The 21,350-nt window shown below is 35.2% G+C and overlaps 1 protein-coding gene across 2 annotated transcripts in view; it reads right to left on the bottom strand.

Annotated features, from left to right (window-relative positions):
- Positions 1-467: 467 nt before the first annotated feature.
- LOC107657059 (DNA (cytosine-5)-methyltransferase 3B-like) overlaps positions 468-21,350 on the bottom strand; it is a 67,450-nt gene continuing 46,567 nt past the window's right edge. For both annotated transcript variants that reach the window (XM_016445067.1, XM_016445066.1), the window contains 15 exons: positions 17,432-17,539; positions 16,680-16,818; positions 13,655-13,795; positions 13,064-13,108; positions 9,049-9,128; positions 8,603-8,715; positions 6,757-6,940; positions 6,580-6,664; positions 5,837-5,982; positions 3,828-3,918; positions 2,547-2,695; positions 2,376-2,461; positions 2,163-2,232; positions 1,932-2,050; positions 468-1,373 (listed from right to left, as the gene is read on the bottom strand). In XM_016445067.1, coding sequence (XP_016300553.1) covers positions 1,232-1,373; positions 1,932-2,050; positions 2,163-2,232; positions 2,376-2,461; positions 2,547-2,695; positions 3,828-3,918; positions 5,837-5,982; positions 6,580-6,664; positions 6,757-6,940; positions 8,603-8,715; positions 9,049-9,128; positions 13,064-13,108; positions 13,655-13,795; positions 16,680-16,818; positions 17,432-17,539 — 1,698 coding nt within the window. In that variant the 3' untranslated portion in view covers positions 468-1,231. The remainder of the gene's footprint in view (positions 1,374-1,931; positions 2,051-2,162; positions 2,233-2,375; positions 2,462-2,546; positions 2,696-3,827; positions 3,919-5,836; positions 5,983-6,579; positions 6,665-6,756; positions 6,941-8,602; positions 8,716-9,048; positions 9,129-13,063; positions 13,109-13,654; positions 13,796-16,679; positions 16,819-17,431; positions 17,540-21,350) is intronic.

Below are 21,350 nucleotides of genomic sequence, written 5' to 3'. Positions count from 1 at the left end.
GTTTTACATACATTTTTGCCTGTCAAGATGTGTACAGAACAAATGAGTGTAATTTACATGCAGTATCCAACGAAAATTCTGTTCCCTGTCTTATATGAAGTATTAAGGTTACTTTAGTCTTCAAGCTGTAAGTTTGGACAGTAGTTTACATTAGGCATACAATTAGATGCATAAAACAGTTTGTGTTACAGCATTAGGTCTATCAAACAAAAGCAGAAAGTTTCTTCGCAACCCCCAGTATGGCAGGCTGTATCTGTTCTCTTCAAAAGGCACCACACATTAAGTGTTTTAGACAGTTGAGGCATCAGTTTTAAGCTACAATTACACAATGTGTGATATAATCATAGAGATCAATCTAAAAAAATTCAAGGTATAATAAAGCTTTAAAACGTGTTGAAATGTGTTAAAAGTTTGTAAACATTCATTTCAAGGTTAAAATACAGTACACTGATCTCTATCTTGAGTAATTATTTGACACAAATTACTTGTCAAGAAAAAAAATCGTGTAATGTTTAGCAGGCTAATGCCCTCGAGTTCTGCTAATAAAAACACCTTCTGGTTATACTTTTATTGTGCAATGTTACAGAGGGAATGTAAGCTGTATGAAACAGGAACGGGGCATCGATTCTTTTACCACATCTTTTGAAATGCATATTGTAAGGGCTCACAGCTTCGTGCTTGTATGTTTGCATTGATAAATTTCAAGTATTTTTCTCACAGCAACAATACCATTTAAATGTGTCACATGCAAGTATACTGATTCTTTGACATAAGAAATCGCACATTTGTACATTCCTTAGCCAGATAAGCTGTAAAATGTTGTAACTTTTTTTTTTTAATTGTTTGAGATTGTAAGGCAACATGGACAATGTTTTTTTTTTTCCCCCTCATGATAATAAAGGATAAAATCTAACTGCATGTGTTGAGATGAACCCTGAAAGTTTCAAAGACCTTGACAGGCACATCAGTTTAAAAAATGTCTAGTACAAAAGCTAACTGTGTTTTTACTAAGTGATGCTCTAAGCATCACAACACCGTGTCTACCTTGAGTTTGGTCTGATGGTCAAGACTACCCTTGTCCTCAAGTCAGCTCAATGTCTCAGCTTGTCTTTGCAAAGCTGAGATCGCCTAGTAAATGTAGGGATTAGCTAGTCTCAAAGAGCTCCTTATTGAGGACATTTGGTTTTGTACTTAGTTATTATGCTTGTTGTGTGACTTTGGACTACATGTGTTATTCACAGGCAAAGTAGTCCTTTAGTGGGGCGAACAGGTGCCGGATTACAGGAACACTCCAAGACCGTCCCAGTAGCTTCTGCCTGGCACCACGGCCCATGTTGGACACATCAGTGTAGTGGACAGGAAAGCCAAAAATCCTGACAAGAGAAGGAGAGAATAAGTGATTTTTGGGTAAATTATGTGACATTATTTATTATTTATTATTATAAATAATAATAATTATTATTATATAATTTCTTAATCTATTATTTAATTAACAATACTTAAAAAAGGCAATTTCTGAATATGAATGGACTTCAAAACAATGGCTTGAATGCATAATTTAATTATTTAAATGACATTTAGAATGAATTTTAAATTTATTTGAACACTTTTAAAAGGCATAAAGTCAAAAATATCAGGGTGATAAAAACTTTACTGGAAATGACTCATTAAAAGAAATAAATCCTTGAAAAGAAACTTTATTAAATAGGCTAATAATAAATGGCATTTGTTTAAAAAAAACAAATTGTACCTTAAAAAATATTTTGATACATACGTGTAATGAAAATGTTTTTACTTTACATTTTGAGTCATTAAATTAAACGGTTGTTGAAAAGGTTAAGATTTTTCAAAATCATATGAAATCAGCACAAGTACACAAAGCACAGGACATTTGATATAATCAATACATTAGATTGTTGTTGCGAACACACCTCTCAAGCTCTGTGCACCACAGGATGTCCTCTTTGCCGTTCATCATGACAGGGAAGTGCTGGTCTTTGCCCTGTTTGATGGAGTTGGACCGTGTTGTGATGGTGCGTACCTTACCAAACTGAATACAGAGTTAGATTTAAAATATTTCTCCTGGTACAGCCTGCTCAAGGTCATGAACTGGATAAATAGAGTAAATCAATAAAGGCCTGATGGCTTTACAAATAAGTTACCTTAGCAACGCGGCCATGTTCCAAACAGCCCTGTAGCTCTAATTTATCCATCCCAGATGAACATAGAGGCCTGGAAGAAAGCACATTTATTTCAAACTTGCATAAAGTACATATATCACGTTTTCAGTTTTATTGTGATGCTGGTTAAAAAGGTTTAGAGATGGTGTCTGGAGATTATTTAAGAAGAAGTGGGGAAGATGTGATGGCAAATACCTCTTCATTCCTGGCAGGTTTCCCCAGAAATAACGTGCCCTGTGAGCAGCTGATACCTCAATGGCGTCAATCATCACTGGATTACACTACAGACACACAAAGACAAATTGAAATGAGAACTGACCAGATCAATCCATCTGTAACAACAGTAACCAGTGAAAAAACTCAAACCTCCAGGAATCGTGAGATGTCTCTCTTATCATTGACATTCATGGCGACCACATTCTCAAACATCCAGAAGAAAGGTCTGTCTTCCCCTTCCTTCGGTTTTGCTTCACTCAAGAGGCGATAGAACTCAAAAAACAGGCGTCCAGTCCCCTCTAAACACAATATATTGCATATTTTTATATTTTTTTGTAGTCTGAGTGGTTGCTAAAGGACTCAGACTGGTTCTTAGTATCTTGCTATGTGGTTGCTAGGGTGTTCTGGGTGATTATGGTCCTTAGATATGGTTTAGGTTCCTCCTTCAATTAAAGTTTAATTCAGTATAAGTAATAGAAATAAATAAAGAAGAGACATGGAATATATTACAAGAAAATATTCATGGAAAATAGATAAATTGACAAATATTTATGAAAACTATTCCGTTAGTTCTATTCAATTATCTTATTCTGTAAAGCAGTGGTTCTCATCCTTTTTGACTCAAAGGCCCCCAATATAAGATAGGATATTTCCTGTTATTTCCGATGTATTTTTGAAAAAGCTACTTGCTTTTTTATTAACAGAAAGTAGGAGTGTTGATATATTAACTAGCCACAATGCATTTTGTGATTCCAGAAATTTAAATAAACTGCATGTTCAAAAAAATAAATAAATAAAAGTTAGAAGTGAGATAAAAAAATAAAAAAAGGGTTCAGTTTACATCTTGACTTTGTTTTTTAACAATTCAATTACGTTTGAATATTTTAATATATTAAATATAATATAATACATTTTATTAATAATAATATATTACTTTAAATGATTTTAAGTCATCCTGTGGCCCCTTTAAAGTTTTCTGAGGCCCCCTCGTGGGGGCCGACCTCCTGGTTGAGAACCACTGCTGTAAAGCACTTTGTAAACATTGTTTTACTAAATGCTTTATGAGTAAAGCCTTGCTTACTGTCTTAGTAATTAAATGTAAAAAAAAAAATTATATGTGTGGTGACTTAGAAAAGTAATAGCACAAATCCACTAAATAAACTGCTAAATTTGAGCTATTATTCATATCCTTCATGCAACCCTACAGAGGAAAAGTGATTTTGGAAAATGGATGGATAAATAGATTAACTTTAAATAAAAAGTTGTGATAAAAAACACCCTGCCATAGAACTGATTGTAAACACATCACCATAATAATTAATGTGTTATGAAATGGCATGTAATCATAACAAAATATAGAATCTACAAGGGGTTTGTGTGGCACAATGAAAGATTCCCTTAATCAGATTCATAAGAGCTATAATGTCTTACCGTACAGGCCTTTCCTGGCAGGGTTGACAATCGAAAGGTCATTACAGGGACTTCCACCAATCACCAAGTCAAACGGCCCCCATTCAGCAATCTGAGCAACACAACAGCATCATCTAGTTTTAGCACAGCTGCACCACACATTCACCGCACCAAAATCCATGAGTTTGTTTCCAAATGTTTTATTACAGAGTGGAACAGTGGCCATCCACTTTTTCAGCCGCCTGGAAGTATTTTTCCCATTAGGATTGAATTTTTCCCATAAGGATTTTTTGAAAAGTATTCATTAAAAAGATGAAGCCATGAACCAAATCAACCATCTATGAGATGGATCACAACATTACAAACCTTTGATTTGAAGCATAAAAGTATTCGAAAATCAAAAAGACAAAGGTACAAGGCTTAATGGCTTTAATAATGGAAAGAATTGCAATCCCATGAAGCACTGCTAATGACAATTTTGGAGAAATATAAAACTATGGATTAAAGATGTTGATTATATATATATAGAAAGCAGATATTTTTAGTTTATTGCAAAATACACATATATATATACAAATATTTAAATACTATGAGAGCATAGGGAGATGTCATTCGCACTCATGGGCGCTGAGAGCTGTTTCCGTGCAATTAGCTTGTCGCAATTCTCTGACTGGAGGAGATTTCTTTACAAAAACATGGGTAATGTAGTTTTCCACCAGGAATTCCAATGTTGAACAATTATATAAAAAAAAAAGTTGAAAAATGCCGGCTGATGAGTTCAACAAAAGCATATACCATCCATGTAGCTCAACAATCCTGCAGCTGACAGTAAGTCTTTCTTTAATGGTTTATAATTTATTAACAATCATTCCCCCTATGGAGAAACTGAATGGCATTTTATCTTTCTGAATGCAACTATTGCACTCTATTTTGAATTCCTACTTTTCTGAACACATTTAAGATTCCAACATGAAGTTCAAATTTTTCTGACTGATACTGATAGTTCCTTGTGTTGATAAGGAAACTAAGTAAATTAAAAAAACTAAGATCTAAGTAATTTGATGTAATTACCAGTCACTGAGGTCATAGATAGCATTTAATTAGACTTTCCAGATGTTCTGCTGAAGGAACCCCACACTTCAGAGACCTGTGGGAATGGCCTGTGTACATCTTTACCCTCGGCACATCTGCGTGTGCCAGTGCGAGAGTATGTCTGCAGTTGGACTCTTTTCAGGCCTTCTCATTCTTTCAGTGTTTCATAATAACCCAACCCAGGGCCCCAAAAACCCCCTCTAATATATCCCTTCTCTCTTTTCTTCCACGACAAGAGCCCTTTCATGCGTCCCTCTCTGCTCCCGCGCAATCCAGCTTCGCAACAACAATGGGTGAGTGGATGAGTGATTGAATGGGAGGGTGAGGTGGTGAATGGATGAATTGAGGAGAGGGGATTTAGGAAGGGAGAAAGCGCTTTTGTGTTCCGTCACTAAGGCTTAAGACAACTTGCTGCTCCCTGTGTGTGTCTGAGTCTTTGAATGTGAGCTGGAGAGATAATGGAAGCCAAACAGAAACTTGAAGGTGTGACGACAAAGACCAGACTCAGGTGAGGCCATTAGCCTTATCAAGCGCTGTTGGGACAAGCAACACACTACTAAACAAATAACTTTGGGCCAGGTGTGTGTGGCCTGTGAGGTGACAGTGCCAATAAGTCTCTATACAGTCCTTTATCAAATGAAACAGATGAGGGAACAGAGAATTGAGGTCTGGGTCTTACTAATATAAAACCTGAGTATGTAAAACCGCAGTACAACTGGTCTCACAGACATGAACAATCATTAAATTGTCCTCAGTGAAAATATCAAATAGAGTGGCACCGAAAAAGGATTTCAATACAAAACAATAAAGAGCTAAAACTGCTCAAATATTTTTATAGACTCTAAATAAAGAGTTTTGCACAACATTACTTTACATTTAAATATCTATATCGGAGATGAACTGGAGAAGCAGCCAGAAACAAATGACATTTAACTCACATTTTTTCTGGTGATGTTGCGAACGTCGTGCACATACTGGATTTTTCCTTCATGCCGGACAACTCCCACTGAAATCGAGTCCTCACATACTTCTGATGCGATGTACACATCAACCTTGAAGCCCAAGTCTCGAAGCACTAGATAACCTAAATTAAGATAAAAATGTTTGTAGTAAGAAAATCTGAGTGATTAGCGTTCATAATCACTAGTGCCATATATATATATATATATATATATACTTAATTTTAATTAATTTCATATTATTATATACTATTTTGTTTTTTTTCATAATTGTGCATGTTACTAGATAAAATACCAGTGGTGCAAATGGTTCTCAACTGGGGGTCTGGGGCCCACTAGGGGGCCTCAGCAAACTTCCAAGGGGCCCTCAAGATGACTTAAAATAATTTAAAATAAGTCAAAGTTAAAATGAGCAAAAACACCTAAAACTCAAGATATTTATTATTTTAATTCACCCCCTTTTTCTTTGAAGAAAAATTAGTCTATTGAAACCTGGATATATAAGGTAGCCTAATATTTTCAAGTGTTTATAGACCTGGAAAAGTCTTGTAGTTTGAAACTTATAACTCTATGGGCATTTTTATACATTTTATGAATATGTATTTTTAATCATATGATATAATATCAATATTGTATACATATTATTGGCATCTGTGAATCACTAATGCTGATAATTTAACCAGAAAAGGTGAATATAGAATCCAAAGAGATATCACATAAACCTGTTGCAATGCCATCAAACAGTGAAAGGACTCTGATTGGACGTCTCTGCTCTGCTGGGACTGCAGGGTAAATCTTTGGACTTTCCTGAAAGAAAATGAAAGTAAATAAATTGTATAATTAAAATCTATAAAAATCTAGAGTATTTCCCTCTGTGTAAACGTTCATGTGAGACTCACAAACTCCTGTCCATTGTCATTGACGAAGAACTCTTGTAGTTTCAGGCTCCAGTCGTGGCGTTTTTTTAACACGCCGTACTGCTGCAGAGGCTGACACATGTAGCAGCGCCATGGGTCCAGATCACGGGCGCTGTTGGCTGCTCCTGCTCCCACTAATATATCCAGACAGTCCACACAGAAACACCTGTGGACAGAGACACTGATCAAAGGCAGCCTTTAAATAGGCAAAAGAAACCGACAGTGTTAAAGGTGAAGAGTATTTTTTTCAAATATTTTCTAATATTTGAGTTTAATATGAAAACCATGTGTAGGTTGACACTATGGCACTTTTAAAACAATGCTTTTTGCTTGAGCAGCCTGACATGATTCTGAAAAGCCAAAGCTTCAAACACTTAAAAAACCTTTTAGCCAGCATTGTAGATCAGCAGCAGAGAATAGTATCACAGCAGCAACCATATCACATAAATATTGTAAAGTTCATCATCAACCAACAGTTTCCAAACTAGGGGTTTCCTAGGGGTGACAAAACAAAAAAATGATGAGGAAAAGAAAAATGTTATTGAAAGGATGAAAGTGTGCATTCTATGAATTTAAGGTGGCGTACATGTGTATAAAAAAATATAATACAAAGTCTAGCACCTCAGCTGTCAGGATTGTGTTTAGTTTCATTGTGCTTTTGTTTATGTGTCTGTTTCTATTCTATCTTTTCAGTTTAGCGTTCATCTTGATTATAGTTAAGATTATGAATAAATACTGTACAAACAAAGCAATACTAAATGTTTTCATTGCTTTCATGTTCTTATTTTTATAAGTAATTAGAAGTTTTAAAGAGTAATTCTGTATTGTCAACTGATTGGAACTCAACTTAAACATTTAAAAAAAATTAAATAATAAAGAGTGCAGCTGTCAATTAAACATTCATTTAACATTAATTACAAAAAATACTGTGATAAAAAAAATGTAATTGATAAATCAATTAAAAGTAATACACAGTTAATCATGAAAAATCTTCTTTTTTTTTTTTTGAAAAAAGTTTGAAATATCTCAGTAAGAACATTAAAGATGCTACAAAAAGATTCCTGTTTCAAATAAATGTTATTTTAAACTTTCTATTCATGAGAGCTGCTAAAATTCAGCTTTGATGAATAATGTTGTAAGATATATTAAAACAGAAAAACATTAATTTAAATTGTAATATTTCACAATATTACTGTATTTTTGATCAAATAAATGAAGCCTTGATGAGCATTACATACTTCTTTCAAAAACATTGCAAAATCTTACTGACCCCGAACTTTTGAATGATAGTGTATGATTATTTGCAAATAATCAGCATACTATGTCATTAATATGATTAAAATGTTTAATTGATTGATAGCCCAAATGAAGACTACTGTAAATATGTCACTGTATCTGCAACTGCTTTAGGTTCGAAAAATGCAGTTAGAATAAAACTGCATTATTCTAACATGCAACAACTACTTGAAATGTTATTATTAGTTTAATTGATTAATAAAAACTGGCAACAGTCCACTGAAATAAATTATTGTGAAATATTCTAAATAGTCAAGAAAATTGGCAGATTGGCAGCAGTTTGTGGCTAATGGTAAATAAATTACACACTTTGCCTTTAAAGAAAGCCAATATGTCAATGTGAGGAAGAGAAGAAGACAAATATCTGAACGGCTCAGAGATTGTGGAGGGGGGGAGGTGGTTGGGGCGGTTATGGAAGTGAAGTGTGACGAAATGCCAAGATGCTAGTGAAATGAAATGCGAGATTGAATAAGAGATTGTGGGACAAGAACAAGTTTGTGAGAAGCATGAGAGAGTGTGTTGGGTTTCGTACCTGCAGCAGTTGGCATTTCCACAGAGCAGCACCTCTCTGCCGCCACAGCACACAGTGCAGTACGACTGGTAGCCATCGTCATCGTACATGTAGGAGATTTCCAAATAAACATCCTGACACAAACACAAATAAAAACACGTGTAAATAACTTAAAGAGCTATGTGTCCTTCCAACCAGAATCCCTGTTTGAAGCAATATATCGTGTGGCTGCAAACAGAGTGTAACAGGAAATGGAAATGATCTACGGTGAAATCCATACATCCATGGCACCTTCTTTGTCCCCTAAAGGTAATCGATAGATACAATACTGGTGTCCAGGTGTAAGGATGGAGTGCTGTTGTTTCACACTTTTATAAGCAATCATGTCAGCACGGGTTGGAGAACCATGTTCCCAGACTCTCGAGTTGTGTTGTTTTGTGTTTTGAGAATTTAAGTTCAACTCGTACCTTGCATGTTAGGCAAAGGCCTCCTTCAAACAGCGGGTGGAAGGTCGCCACTCTCGTCTTTCCACAAGAGAGACAGAACTCTGAAACAGGAGAAAAACGTTATATTGACAGATGCCTGAGTCAAAACACAAGAGTAACTAATTCTTGCAAGCATTCTTAAGAATAGTCTTAAAGAGATTTCTTCTCTTGCTTCCTAATCTAGTTGTCTAATAAACCTTATAATTGCAAATATTGTTGGTTCTTTGAAAAACTGCTCTTGTTCCTCTTTTGTAAGTCGTTTTGGATAAAGGATTCTGCATAATGCATAAAGGTTATATTGTATGCCATATTTTGCCACGGCGTTCCAGCAAAAGTATGTTTCTGAATATAGCTATGATGGAGTTACATTATAGCTGTATATTTTCCAGATATTACAGCTAATTAAAACCCTAGCACTTATTTGTAAAGAAAATATGAAATTAGGAATGCACCAATATTCTGGCTGATACAGTTAAGATGATATTTATTTATATGTTTTGGTTAATAACTGATAAATGGCTGACAATTTTTTTTTACTAAAAACTAAAATCAGTTATTTTAAAGGCAAATGAATTTAGGCATATACATTATAAAGGTAGAATGTGAAAAAAAATGATGTTTTATATACAGTATATATATATATATATTTGTCCGGACCTCCGCTGGGAAAGAAATATAGAGACCGGACCTCTTGGAACTTTAACTGAATAGCCCTGTTCTACACTGAACAAAATTATAAACGCAACACTTTTGTTTTTGCCCCAATTTTTCATGAGCTGAACTCAAAGATCTAAGACTTTTTCTATGTACACAAAAGGCCTATTTCTCTCAAATATTGTTCACAAATCTGTCTAAATCTGTGTTAGTGAGCACTTCTCCTTTGCCGAGATAATCCATCCACCTCACAGGTGTGGCATATCAAGATGCTGATTAGACAGCATGATTATTGCACAGGTGTGCCTTAGGCTGGCCACAATAAAAGGCCACTCTAAAATGTGCTCCTACATCACATTTAAAATGATGTAAATCAGCAGGTGATCAGCGCTCGGCAATCTTTATGTGTGAACTACTCAATGACGAATCAAAGAGGCTCGCTGATGCGTCGCTGAGGCCTTGCCAACGCCAAACAATTATCTAGCATGCTAAATATCTGGAACTGTCAGCTGACCCGACTCGTGGTGTCAGGTGTCACGACAAGCTACAGCCAATGAGAGAGCAAGGCATGGGTTGAGGTCAGCGGAAGAAAAACAGCAGCAGCAACATGGCTTTAAGATAAGTTTGGACACAAGAAATGGAGCAAATATTTTCAGAACAGATCATCACGTAAACAGCTTGCAGCACTCATTTCTTCCCGACGTACATTTTCAAATAAACAGAGTTGACAGAGTTGTTGTCAGCTCGTGTAGTGTGTGACACCCTGTTGCAGATCATTTACAAAGTGTCACGTTGTGTGAACACCACAACGACTTAAAGACAAACAGCAAGTCACTTAGTCTGAACAGAACAGCGATCTGCCGGCATTTAAAGTCGTGTAGCCTGAACTAGGCATATCTATATCGGTAACATAAACATTTAAACATTAAAGACCCAGAATACATGAATGAGAACTTATGCACGCTGTGAGAAGATCTCAGTGTGCGCGCATCCGAAGCGTGCAAACCCGCGTCTCAGAACACGTGCAAATATTTGTTTCCAAGTCGTGCTTTAAAAGGAAAAATTCACACAAAAATTTTGTCAAGATGCCTGTTTTGGTGAGTATCCTAGCAGACATAGTCGGTTGAACGTACAGTATCAGTGTACTGGATCCGCGCATTGTCTTAAAGTGACAGCACTTTCTTAATGTTAATCAAACAACAAAAGACAAGGAAAAATAACTCACTGCTCTTGATTGAATAGCTTTTGTAACTTTAATAAGGATTAATCTTTAATTTATAGTAAAATATGCAATGTTATTTTACATTTGAATACTTTATTCAATCTCTGTACCTAAAAACTGTTAGACCTACCTAAAAAACCTGAAAAGCACTGTTTATTTTAATTACTCTGTTGTATTTATTTGTTCTGTTGCTTGTATTTAGATGATTTGTTCTTATTTTCTTTATTTTTATTTGACAATATAGTCCTTTTTCCCTAAACATAGCACATAATGAACCATAACGAAACTCTAAAACTGTGAGTAATTTGAACCGTTACACCTCTAATATATATATATATATATGTATATACTGTATATATATATAGTCAATCCAAAAATTATTCATACACCAGATATAATTTTTGATACTAGTGGGTGCAGGACACTATAGTTCATTTATGTAAGTGAGGATAGCTAAATAAAGTAAACTGTGACATATTATACCCAAAAATTCTTCATACAGTGGACTACCAGTATAATTTATAAAAATTTGGGACCAAAAATTATTCTGACACTTTTACCTGACCATGTTTTGCTTAAGTGTTATCTGACATTATCAAGATGAGTTTGTTCTATCACAGTTCTTGTCATATTTTATTACCATTTTCTAAACTATAGCGAATAAACTGTGATAATGTGTGAAATGTTGAAGGTGTCTGAATAAATTTTGTTTTGACTGTATATAATTGTTTTTTTTTTGTGGTGGAGCCAGTGAAAATGTTGGCAGGGCAAGTAAAAAAAACCTTTTGGTTCAACCAGCAGAATCCATCCTTACTGGCTACAGTTTTGGGTACACTGTTACCCTTGTAGTGTAAATTGCTCATTATGCTGTATAGATTGAGGTAGAGGGCTGCATTGGGATTGGGATCCCGCCCAACGCAAATCTCACGGGAGCGGGCTGTTTTACCTTTACCGCAGGCGGGAATGGGCAGTCAAAAAAATGTAGCGCAGGCCACGCCATCCTGCAGTCTCGCGATTTGGATCATACAAGAATGATGAAGTTACATAAACAGGTGTTTACACGGTGTTTGGTCGCACACCGATTACATTACTTGCCCACCACGGCACTGCCTACTGTCATTTTGCTTTTTTTATAGAAATTGAACATTTAACATTTCAGTCAAATGTAATTTACGCAATATTTCAAACCTTTAACCCACAGGGGGAAATAAAACCCATGGCAACAGTTTAAAAGCAGCCCAATTCCACGGAAAAAACAAACCTGCATCCAACACAAGTTTCAGGAGTCAGATTTGACTGATCATGGGTCAAGTGTAAGAAGAGATGACTTACAGTGGTGGAGGATTTGCTGCTCAGCAGATCCTGAGCTCATTGACAAATATATTATCTTGTAAGGTGTGCTTCCTTTACACAGAGTGCGCGTGATCGTGAAATCGAAAGTGAAAGTGAACAGGGAGCGCTCATTCAAAAGCGATTTCAATACCCCGCATACTGATAGCAGCTCCCTGATGTGCGAAATTTATATACAATATTAGAATGTTTGTGGGAGCGGACACAAAACTCACGGGAGCAGGACACACACATTGCGTGAGCGGGCGGTAATGGTAAGAAATTCAACAGGAGTGGGTGGTAGGGGGATTAAAAACACAGTCCCATGCAGGGCTCTAGATTGAGGGGTGTTAAGTGCTGTTATGTGGTGGTAATGTTTATTTTGGCGTTTTTTGCCTTTATTTGACAAAACATTGTAGAAATGCAGGAAATAACAGGAGAAGACAGAGCAGAACAGGAAAGGAAAGGGAACCTGGGTCACCCGAGGTGCCAATGCAGCATGACGAATTGTTTTTGCATTTAACTGCACTACTTTTCCATTGGTTTTCTATGTAAACATGCTAAATGGACACGTTTGAACACTGTGTTTACGTCTTTTGCAGCACCTTGCACATGACGCGGCACTCAAAATAAATGTAAACTTATAAAAAACCTTGCTTAGACCTTGCTGTTTTGAATTCCGCTGTTCTGCATCTCAAGTTTTTAATCGCAAAGATGCATTCTGTGTGAATAGCCCCTCATGTGTTTTAATGGGTGAAAGCAGTACCTGTAGCATGTAGCAACATTACACACCTTCTATACTTCTGTGATTCTTCAAAACTTCATTGACCATTTGTTCTGAAAAGCAGATGAAATGCCAGTCATGAGGAACACATTATGAGAGTTAAATCTCATTGAAGTCCAATGCTACAAAATGTATATTTTAAATATTGTCTAAAAAGGTTTGTATGCCTGAATTAATTGTTCAGAATTGAAGAATAAAAAAGGCACTTATAGAGTTAACTGACAATTTTGTCACACACAATTTCAAACAGGAATTTTGCCATTTAGACATCAGTTAATTATTTGCATTCACACGTGTGTCATTTAAAGGGCCAGTTCACCCAAAAATTTAAATTCTGTCATCATTTACTCACCCTCATGTCATTCCAAACCCATAAAATTTTATTACGTAGTCCTAGACTTTAAATGGATGGACAGAAATCTCTCTGGTTTTATAAAAAAAAAAAAAATCTTTATTTGTGTTCTGAAGTGTGAGTAAATGGTGACAGAATTTTCTTTTTTGGGTGAACTAATCCTTCAACCAATCCTTAATCACATTTGGTGTGCAGCAGTCTTTTGTCACCAATGAACATGAATAATCGCACATGTGCGAGCTCTAACCTCTGCTGTAGACATCCTCAGTGCCAGGTTTGGCCTTACAGAGGTTGAGTCGAGCTCTCTTGGCAGAGGGGGGGAACTCCGGAGGGCTGGAGTCCAGCAGCGCTGAGCTCTCTGGGGCCAGGGGAAAAACACAGTACTCAGCTGGAAGAGACACAAGTAGACTTACATTACTCACTGTTACAATCAAACATACTCACACATGAACTGTGAATAATGACATTTATATTTCATAGATCATGCACTTAGATAATGAAGGTACTGTGTTGTGAAAACTACTTCAGCAGCTAGCTAAAATAAGTATCAAGAATGATTTAATCCCTACAATATTACTACATAAAATAAATGAGAAAACATTTAAAATGGTACTTGACTGGTCACAGTGACTTTTAAACTCTTATTTTCTAGCAGAAAAAATAAGAAAATATAATTTGCATGAAGAAAAAAAAGTCCATATGAAGACAGTTATGATTTATTGCATTGTAACATTATTTTTATGAATATATATATATATATATATATATATATATATATATATATATACTTTTTTTTTCAATTACATATTTATTTTATACACCTCATTGTGTAATAGTAATACCTGTATTATTTATTTATTTATACATCCTGATTTAAATACATTTTATATAAAAATATAAATATTTTTAATCAAAAATCATTAATCAATTGTAGTGTCTAGACATGTTAATTTAATTACCTTTTTTTTTTTAATGCGAATGTGCTTAATTGCCATGAAAATAATGCCACAGTACAAAAAAAAATCTTAATAATCTTAAAATAAGCTTGATTTTCTTTAACCAAAATATATATATATTTTTTTTTTTTTGAATTTGTGGCAAATTATGACCCAGTCATTGAGAAACTGACCAAGACAAATACAGTCATGAGAAAAAGCAGACAGGCAGCTGTTAAGACTCTTACAAAACACATCTGTAATCACTGTGGGAAAGACAAGTCGTAAAATAATTAGATATGCTATTTCCTCTTTCTGATTTTAGCATAAGACCACACCACCAGAGACAAGCATTTCAGCTTGATCATCTGCAGTGGTTATTTTAAGTGTCTAGATACTAAACTGAAATGCCTCTAAATACCCCTAGGTTTTTTTAAGTATCGACTCTTATGTAAACACTTACTCTTGGCATGATTTTCAAAAACAAAACAGTTGTTAGATAAGTTTCAACTAGAATGTTTTAGAAAGATACTAAAGGGATAAACTTGTTTAAATGAGATGAAACACCCTTAACCTTGCCAACAAATGAACTGATCACTGAACTGATCTATTACTCACTGTTTTTTCTTTTCCCAGAAGAAAGGAAAAGAAATAATGTACTTCATAATTCTAAGAAGCTGACAGTTAAATTGCTTATAAATGCCCTGATATCTCCCAGAAACATTCAGGAAATACTCATAAATGCATATGGGAGTCTTTGGTTTGAATGATAAGAGGCTTCAGTTTAATAACACTGAAACCCTCTGAAGCCATTGTGCAGTTCATCCTGAAGTGCTCTCCTGAAAACTCAAGGTCTAGACATTTAAATATAATGGACCAGCTCGAATTAATCCCAACAGAGGTCTATGATCAGACACACTAAGCCCGTGAGTGTGACAGTGTAAGCTGCCAATACCTGACTGAGCCCTGATGCCTGAGGCAATACCACAAAGACTTGACAGCCATTTCCAGAATTTAAACATCCTGTGTTCACAAGGTTCCACATATTCTGTGTAATTTTCTGTTTATTATTTTGCTGTTTTATTGTAATAAAAAAAATATATATATAATACAAGTATATATAAATTATTATGTTTTGTGGTTGTTCTTGATACCCTTTTATTTTGAGATTTTTTTAACAGATTGGTATCTGTTGATATTGAATTAAAAAAACACTCAGATTTTAATAACACTGTTAAATGTATTCTTAAAAAAATGCCTGTTCGATAAGCCGCAGTCTTGGAGCTCAACTACAGTGAGACTACAAATGAATTCATAACATTCCCACTTTGATAATTGGAGAAAAACTTGACCAACAAGTTACATTACTTTCCTGTTGCTAAAACTTTATATGACTTAAGTTGGCAATGCTTGAAATTCTGCCAGCAGAAACCACTCTAACGGTTTAAGCACGTTTTTATGTGTTTGTCTTTTCACGTGTCATGTTGGTTCACGTTACCTTTTATTTTGATATTTTGTCTTTTATATTGATAGTTTGTGTATTCAGTGGCCATACAAAGAGTATTTGTTTAAATGTCATCGCATTAATAACAAAATATCAAACCAAGTTGCATCTACAAGCAAATGATGCTAGAGCTTTTCTCAGAACTAACTTTACTTTTCTGAGCCATTTTTGCTTTTAACTAACTCATCTCAATGCATGATATATCGATACCACATTGGTTACTGGCCTATAATTTTTTGGTATCTGTTGATTTTGAATATTTCATGCTCATTTCCTGAATTTGTACATTTAGATTACTTTTGCCTTCATCTAATGTTCACCCAAAGTTAATATTTTAAAAGACTAAAAATTGAATAATACTGTTAAATGTTATCTTTAGCAAATGATGAATATACATTATTCATACAGTACATTATAATGCTGTGATGCCTAAATTCATGTCTGGTTTTAGTCTTTAGTGTTTTATTATAATTTTAATAAACACAATAGTACAGAATTTTAATACTGTCCATCTATCAGTTATTGGCCATAACAAAAATATTCACTCAATTGTTATCAGCCAGAATTGTCTTACTTGTGAATCAAAATTGTAGCATCAGATCTTGGGCTACATTTTGTTAAAATAAATTCTACTTGGATTAATATTTTGTAACTCAATACAATGATATTCATGCATTTAATTTGTGGTCACTATAAACATCCTATTGTCATAAGCCTTTTTCTGTGTTATATTTGACTCCAAGTTAAATGGAGTCACACCCCTTTTACTCAAGTAGTTTATTACAAAGGATCAGGAGTGAGATCTGAAAGGCAGTCATATGACGTGTGCTCACCTGCGTTCTCTCGAGGTTTCAGGCCCTCCTGACCTTTGGGCAGAAAGCCATCATGAGCCCAGTCGAGCATGGGCTTTATCTGTTCAAGACTGTCCGACTCACATGGAGGAAAAGTCTTCTCTGCTCGTAAACTAGCCACCTGAGGACACACCGATAGCAGAAGAACAGTATGTCAGAGTAAGTGTAAGAAAACAGAAACCATCCAGGTAACGTCTCAAGTGGATATAAAATCAACTATGTGTGTACTGTGTCTAAAATAACATATATTCAGTAAGACTATTCTCGTGGAAATGGAGACAAATTGCAGATATTAATCATGCCGTATAGACTGCAAAGGAGGGGGGGGGGTACAACAACAGGGAGAGAGAGAGAGAGTAAAGTACAGCCATTCCTGTTGTTCTGGTGCATGTCTGGACTTGGATGCTTTTGTTATGTTTGTTAGGATGTACGTTTCACAGAGAGATAATTAAGGAACCTCTGGGGAATTCCAGATTTTCCAGATGAGTGTTTGGCCAGTTTCCCGTTTATCACACACAAAAACACATACACACCTCAGAATGTACAAGTACAGCCCATGCTCCAAGATTTTTGAATAGCAGGTGCAAATTTGTATAATTATCCTCTATTAAATGTACTAAAGATGTATGTTGCATTGTTGTGTGTAACTGCCCCATTTGCATCAATTGTCTCTAAGTGTTATAAAACAATTGTCTCTAATAAAACAATGAACATAGACTGATCTCCACTTTCACCTCCAGGGCCTGGAAGATTGCTCTGCGGTAGGAAGCCAGCTTAGTGTAGGATGACTGGTTGAAAAACTTTGGGAAGGCTGTGATGGAGTCAAGTTTGTCAGCAGACACCTGCAAGATACATATGACACCAGGGTCAGAAAGTAACCAGGGTTCAGGGCAAGAATGCTTGAAATTCAAAACATAAACTTGTAATTAATACATGTTTGTGGCATTATATATATACAGGTGCATCTCAATAAATTAGAATGTCGTGGAAAAGTTCATTTATTTCAGTAATTCAACTCAAATTGTGAAACTCGTGTATTAAATAAATTCAATGCACACAGACTGAAGTAGTTTAAGTCTTTGGTTCTTTTAATTGTGATGATTTTGGCTCATGGTGTTGGTGTGCTTGACTGGCCAGCAAACTCACCAGACCTGAACCCCATAGAGAATCTATGGGGTATTGTCAAGAGGAAAATGAGAAACAAGAGACCAAAAAATGCAGATGAGCTGAAGGCCACTGTCAAAGAAACCTGGGCTTCCATACCACCTCAGCAGTGCCACAAACTGATCACCTCCATGCCACGGCGAATTGAGGCAGTAATTAAAGCAAAAGGAGCCCCTACCAAGTATTGAGTACATGTACAGTAAATGAACATACTTTCCAGAAGGCCAACAATTCACTAAAAATTTTTTTTTATTGGTCTTATGAAGTATTCTAATTTGTTGAGATAGTGAATTGGTGGGTTTTTGTTAAATGTGAGCCAAAATCATCACAATTAAAAGAACCAAAGACTTAAACTACTTCAGTCTGTGTGCACTGAATTTATTTAATACACGAGTTTCACAATTTGAGTTGAATTACTGCAATAAATGAACTTTTCCACGACATTCTAATTTATTGAGATGCACCTGTATATATATATATATATATTAGAAATATAATAACAAATGTTAAGTTCATAATTTTATATGTAATACTTTCTCTCTATATACATTTATATGTACAATTACAGAAAATATGACTTCATGTTTAAATTAATTTTATATATAATAATCAGTTTTGCAGAGGATTTATGTTAATGAATTTATTCAATTGAAGTAATCACCCTAGTGAAAAATAAATATACTAAAATGTATTTGAAATGCATATATTTCATTCTAAGTATACAAATACATTTACACATTTATGTACTTAATAAAAATACGCTGCAATTGTTCTTTTAGTATATTAAACTGGTATAATTAAAGTCTTCTAAACTGGAACAACTAATTTTGTCCTTAATGCACTTTAATTGTGCGGAAGTAGTGCTGAAGTCCTACTAAAGATATACTGAAGTATATTTGATTGTGTTTAAGTGGAACTATTGCAAGTATACTTAGGTACACTTTAAATATCTTGCATTTAAAGACCGATATTATTCAAAGATCACACAATCCTTGTCAATTGTGACATTAAAACACATTTTAGGCTTAATATTAAGTAGTAGTTAGCTCCAAATAAAGTTGAATTATAATTTTTATATCAGTAAGTCTTGAGCGATATGTCAATAAATATGTTAATAGATTTGAACTATACTTAGTATGAAATAAATGTATTTTAAATATTACTTTTTTACTAGGACAGCTACAGAGGGAAACTGTACATTTCAGACACTTTTGTTTCACAATACACATAACAGCAGAGCTTCGGTTCAAACTAGTGATGTCAGAGGTACCTCAGGATCAAATAAAAACTTAAATAAAACAATTTAACAATACCAGTTTTTCTACAGTATCAGTAGTATCAATTCAATATATTATTCTAGTGCTGCCACCATGGTCAGCTGTAGTTTATTTAAGTCTGATCAAGTCTGGTGAAGTACTGAAGTACTGGTGTACACCTATTCTGAAAATCATGGTAATCTTCAGGCTATATAATACCTTTACCATAGGGCTGGGCGATATGGACAAAAAATTATCACAATAACATTTTTCATATCAGTTGATATCGATAATTATCACGATAAATATCAAATCTTTATTTCTTTCAAATTTAAAGGCATATTTTTGCTCCCAAGTGAAAGTTGTGGTTTTACACTACTCTTTATTGTCAGAACATGACAGACACTTCGCATTTCTTAGTTTCTTCATGTGCTAACGGGTGATATTGCTTCAAATATATTTAACAGGTTTGTGTTGCCTGACTTTGATGGCACATATCTTTGGCACAGTTTGAAGTGCAGGCTGCAATATTAATAATATGACAATAATATGACAGTTGACAGTAGTAGGCTAGTAGCTTGAGTTAAGGCCCGTTCACACCAAGGATGATAACTATAAAGATAACGATAAAGATATAGTTCTAAAAATCGTTCTCAATATTAAAGAATAGCAGAGTCCACACCACAACTACAACGATAAAGACAAAGAGAAACGATATCGTTGGAATCCCTTTCAAAACTATTTTTCTCCAGCTGATGAACGATAAAAAATTGACAGCCAATTAGAATCCATCCTGCTGTAACCAGCTCGAGAATTTAAAGCGGCAGACGAGCGTGCGCTTAGAATAAACAGACGATATCGTTCGCTGGTGTGGACGCTAATATCGTTATCGTTCTTGGAGTGAAAGGGGCTTTAGAATGCAAATGTAAATTTATGTTCATTAACAAAAATAGTAACATGATGTAAAAATTGAAAGAACCTTTTTATGGTAAAATTTAAATATTCTGACTGTTTGAGTTTTATTACAATTAACATTGGTCTTTCATAGTAGTATACATTTAGATCATGATAACCACAGTTAAACCATGCATTTAGTAAATGCACAAATGCTATAGCTTAATCACAAAAAAATACTGTAATTATATGCCATTAATCACTCATTTAATACATCTACATTAATAATATAATACAATTCTGTATGAATATCCCACATTTCTGCCACAATACCATGGTACAGTTAGTGTTACTACAGTAAATCCATGGTAAATTATGGCAATTTAAACGTAACGATAAAAAGCCTTCTGACTGTTTTCTCTGTTTATAAAATTTGATATGAATATCCCATATTTCTACCACAATACCATGGTGCAGTTCGTGTTACTACAGTAAATCCATGGTAAATGATGGCGTTTTGTAAATGGAAAAGATTGACTGTATCGTTACACTCAGTGTTTCTCCTGTTTGTCAGCGCTGTTTCATCTGGCTTTAAACTAGTTTAAATCACAGAGATGTGTTCTTCACTGGATCTCACATTGCTGTTTAGTGGTCGCGTGACCGAGGTGTTCAAGTGAACGCATCTGCTCTAGTAAGCACGCGCTGCGCTGCTGTTTGAACTTTGAGCCGAGCGGATAAATGGTCCTTGTGGCGCGATTCAAATGAGTAGCCTATATAACTGAATTCATGCTACATTTTTATCCACAATTTTGTCATCTTTGGATGACAACTCAAGATTAGTTTTGCTTTCGCTTTTACTTTCGTTGCTGCATCCACACATTTTTTCCTCCTCGTGTTGAGGAAATGGGCGTGTACTTTTGACATGCAAGCTAAATGCTGCATGCTGACTGTCACGTTACACTCAGGAAGGACAGAGCGAAGGAGAATATTTTCGAACATGGAATTTAATTTAACACACTGGGAACTTCGGAGACACAGCAACACGACGTTTAACAGCAGACAAAGAAACTAAGAATTAGACTCACTATAAATACACAGGACTTGAGGGGAAGACGAGGAACACCTGGAACTAATGCAACAATGAACATGGGAAACACCTGGGACAAATTAACTAATTAATCAAATACAACAGGAGACGAAATCACATGACGAGGACAGGAACATACATGTGACAGAGGGTGGAGACAAGGAGAGCCTCCAGGGCGGATCAGGAAGCCATGGCGGAGCAGGCAGTTCAGGTTGCCATGGCGGATCAGGGGACCTTAGCTGGCTCGGCCAC

This window comes from Sinocyclocheilus anshuiensis, unplaced genomic scaffold (genome assembly GCF_001515605.1).
Source record: "Sinocyclocheilus anshuiensis isolate Anshui unplaced genomic scaffold, SAMN03320099.WGS_v1.1 scaffold1453, whole genome shotgun sequence".
Lineage (NCBI taxonomy): Eukaryota > Metazoa > Chordata > Actinopteri > Cypriniformes > Cyprinidae > Sinocyclocheilus > Sinocyclocheilus anshuiensis.
The sequence above is the reverse complement of the archived record's forward strand: the minus strand, read 5'-3'. Positions and strand labels throughout refer to the sequence as shown.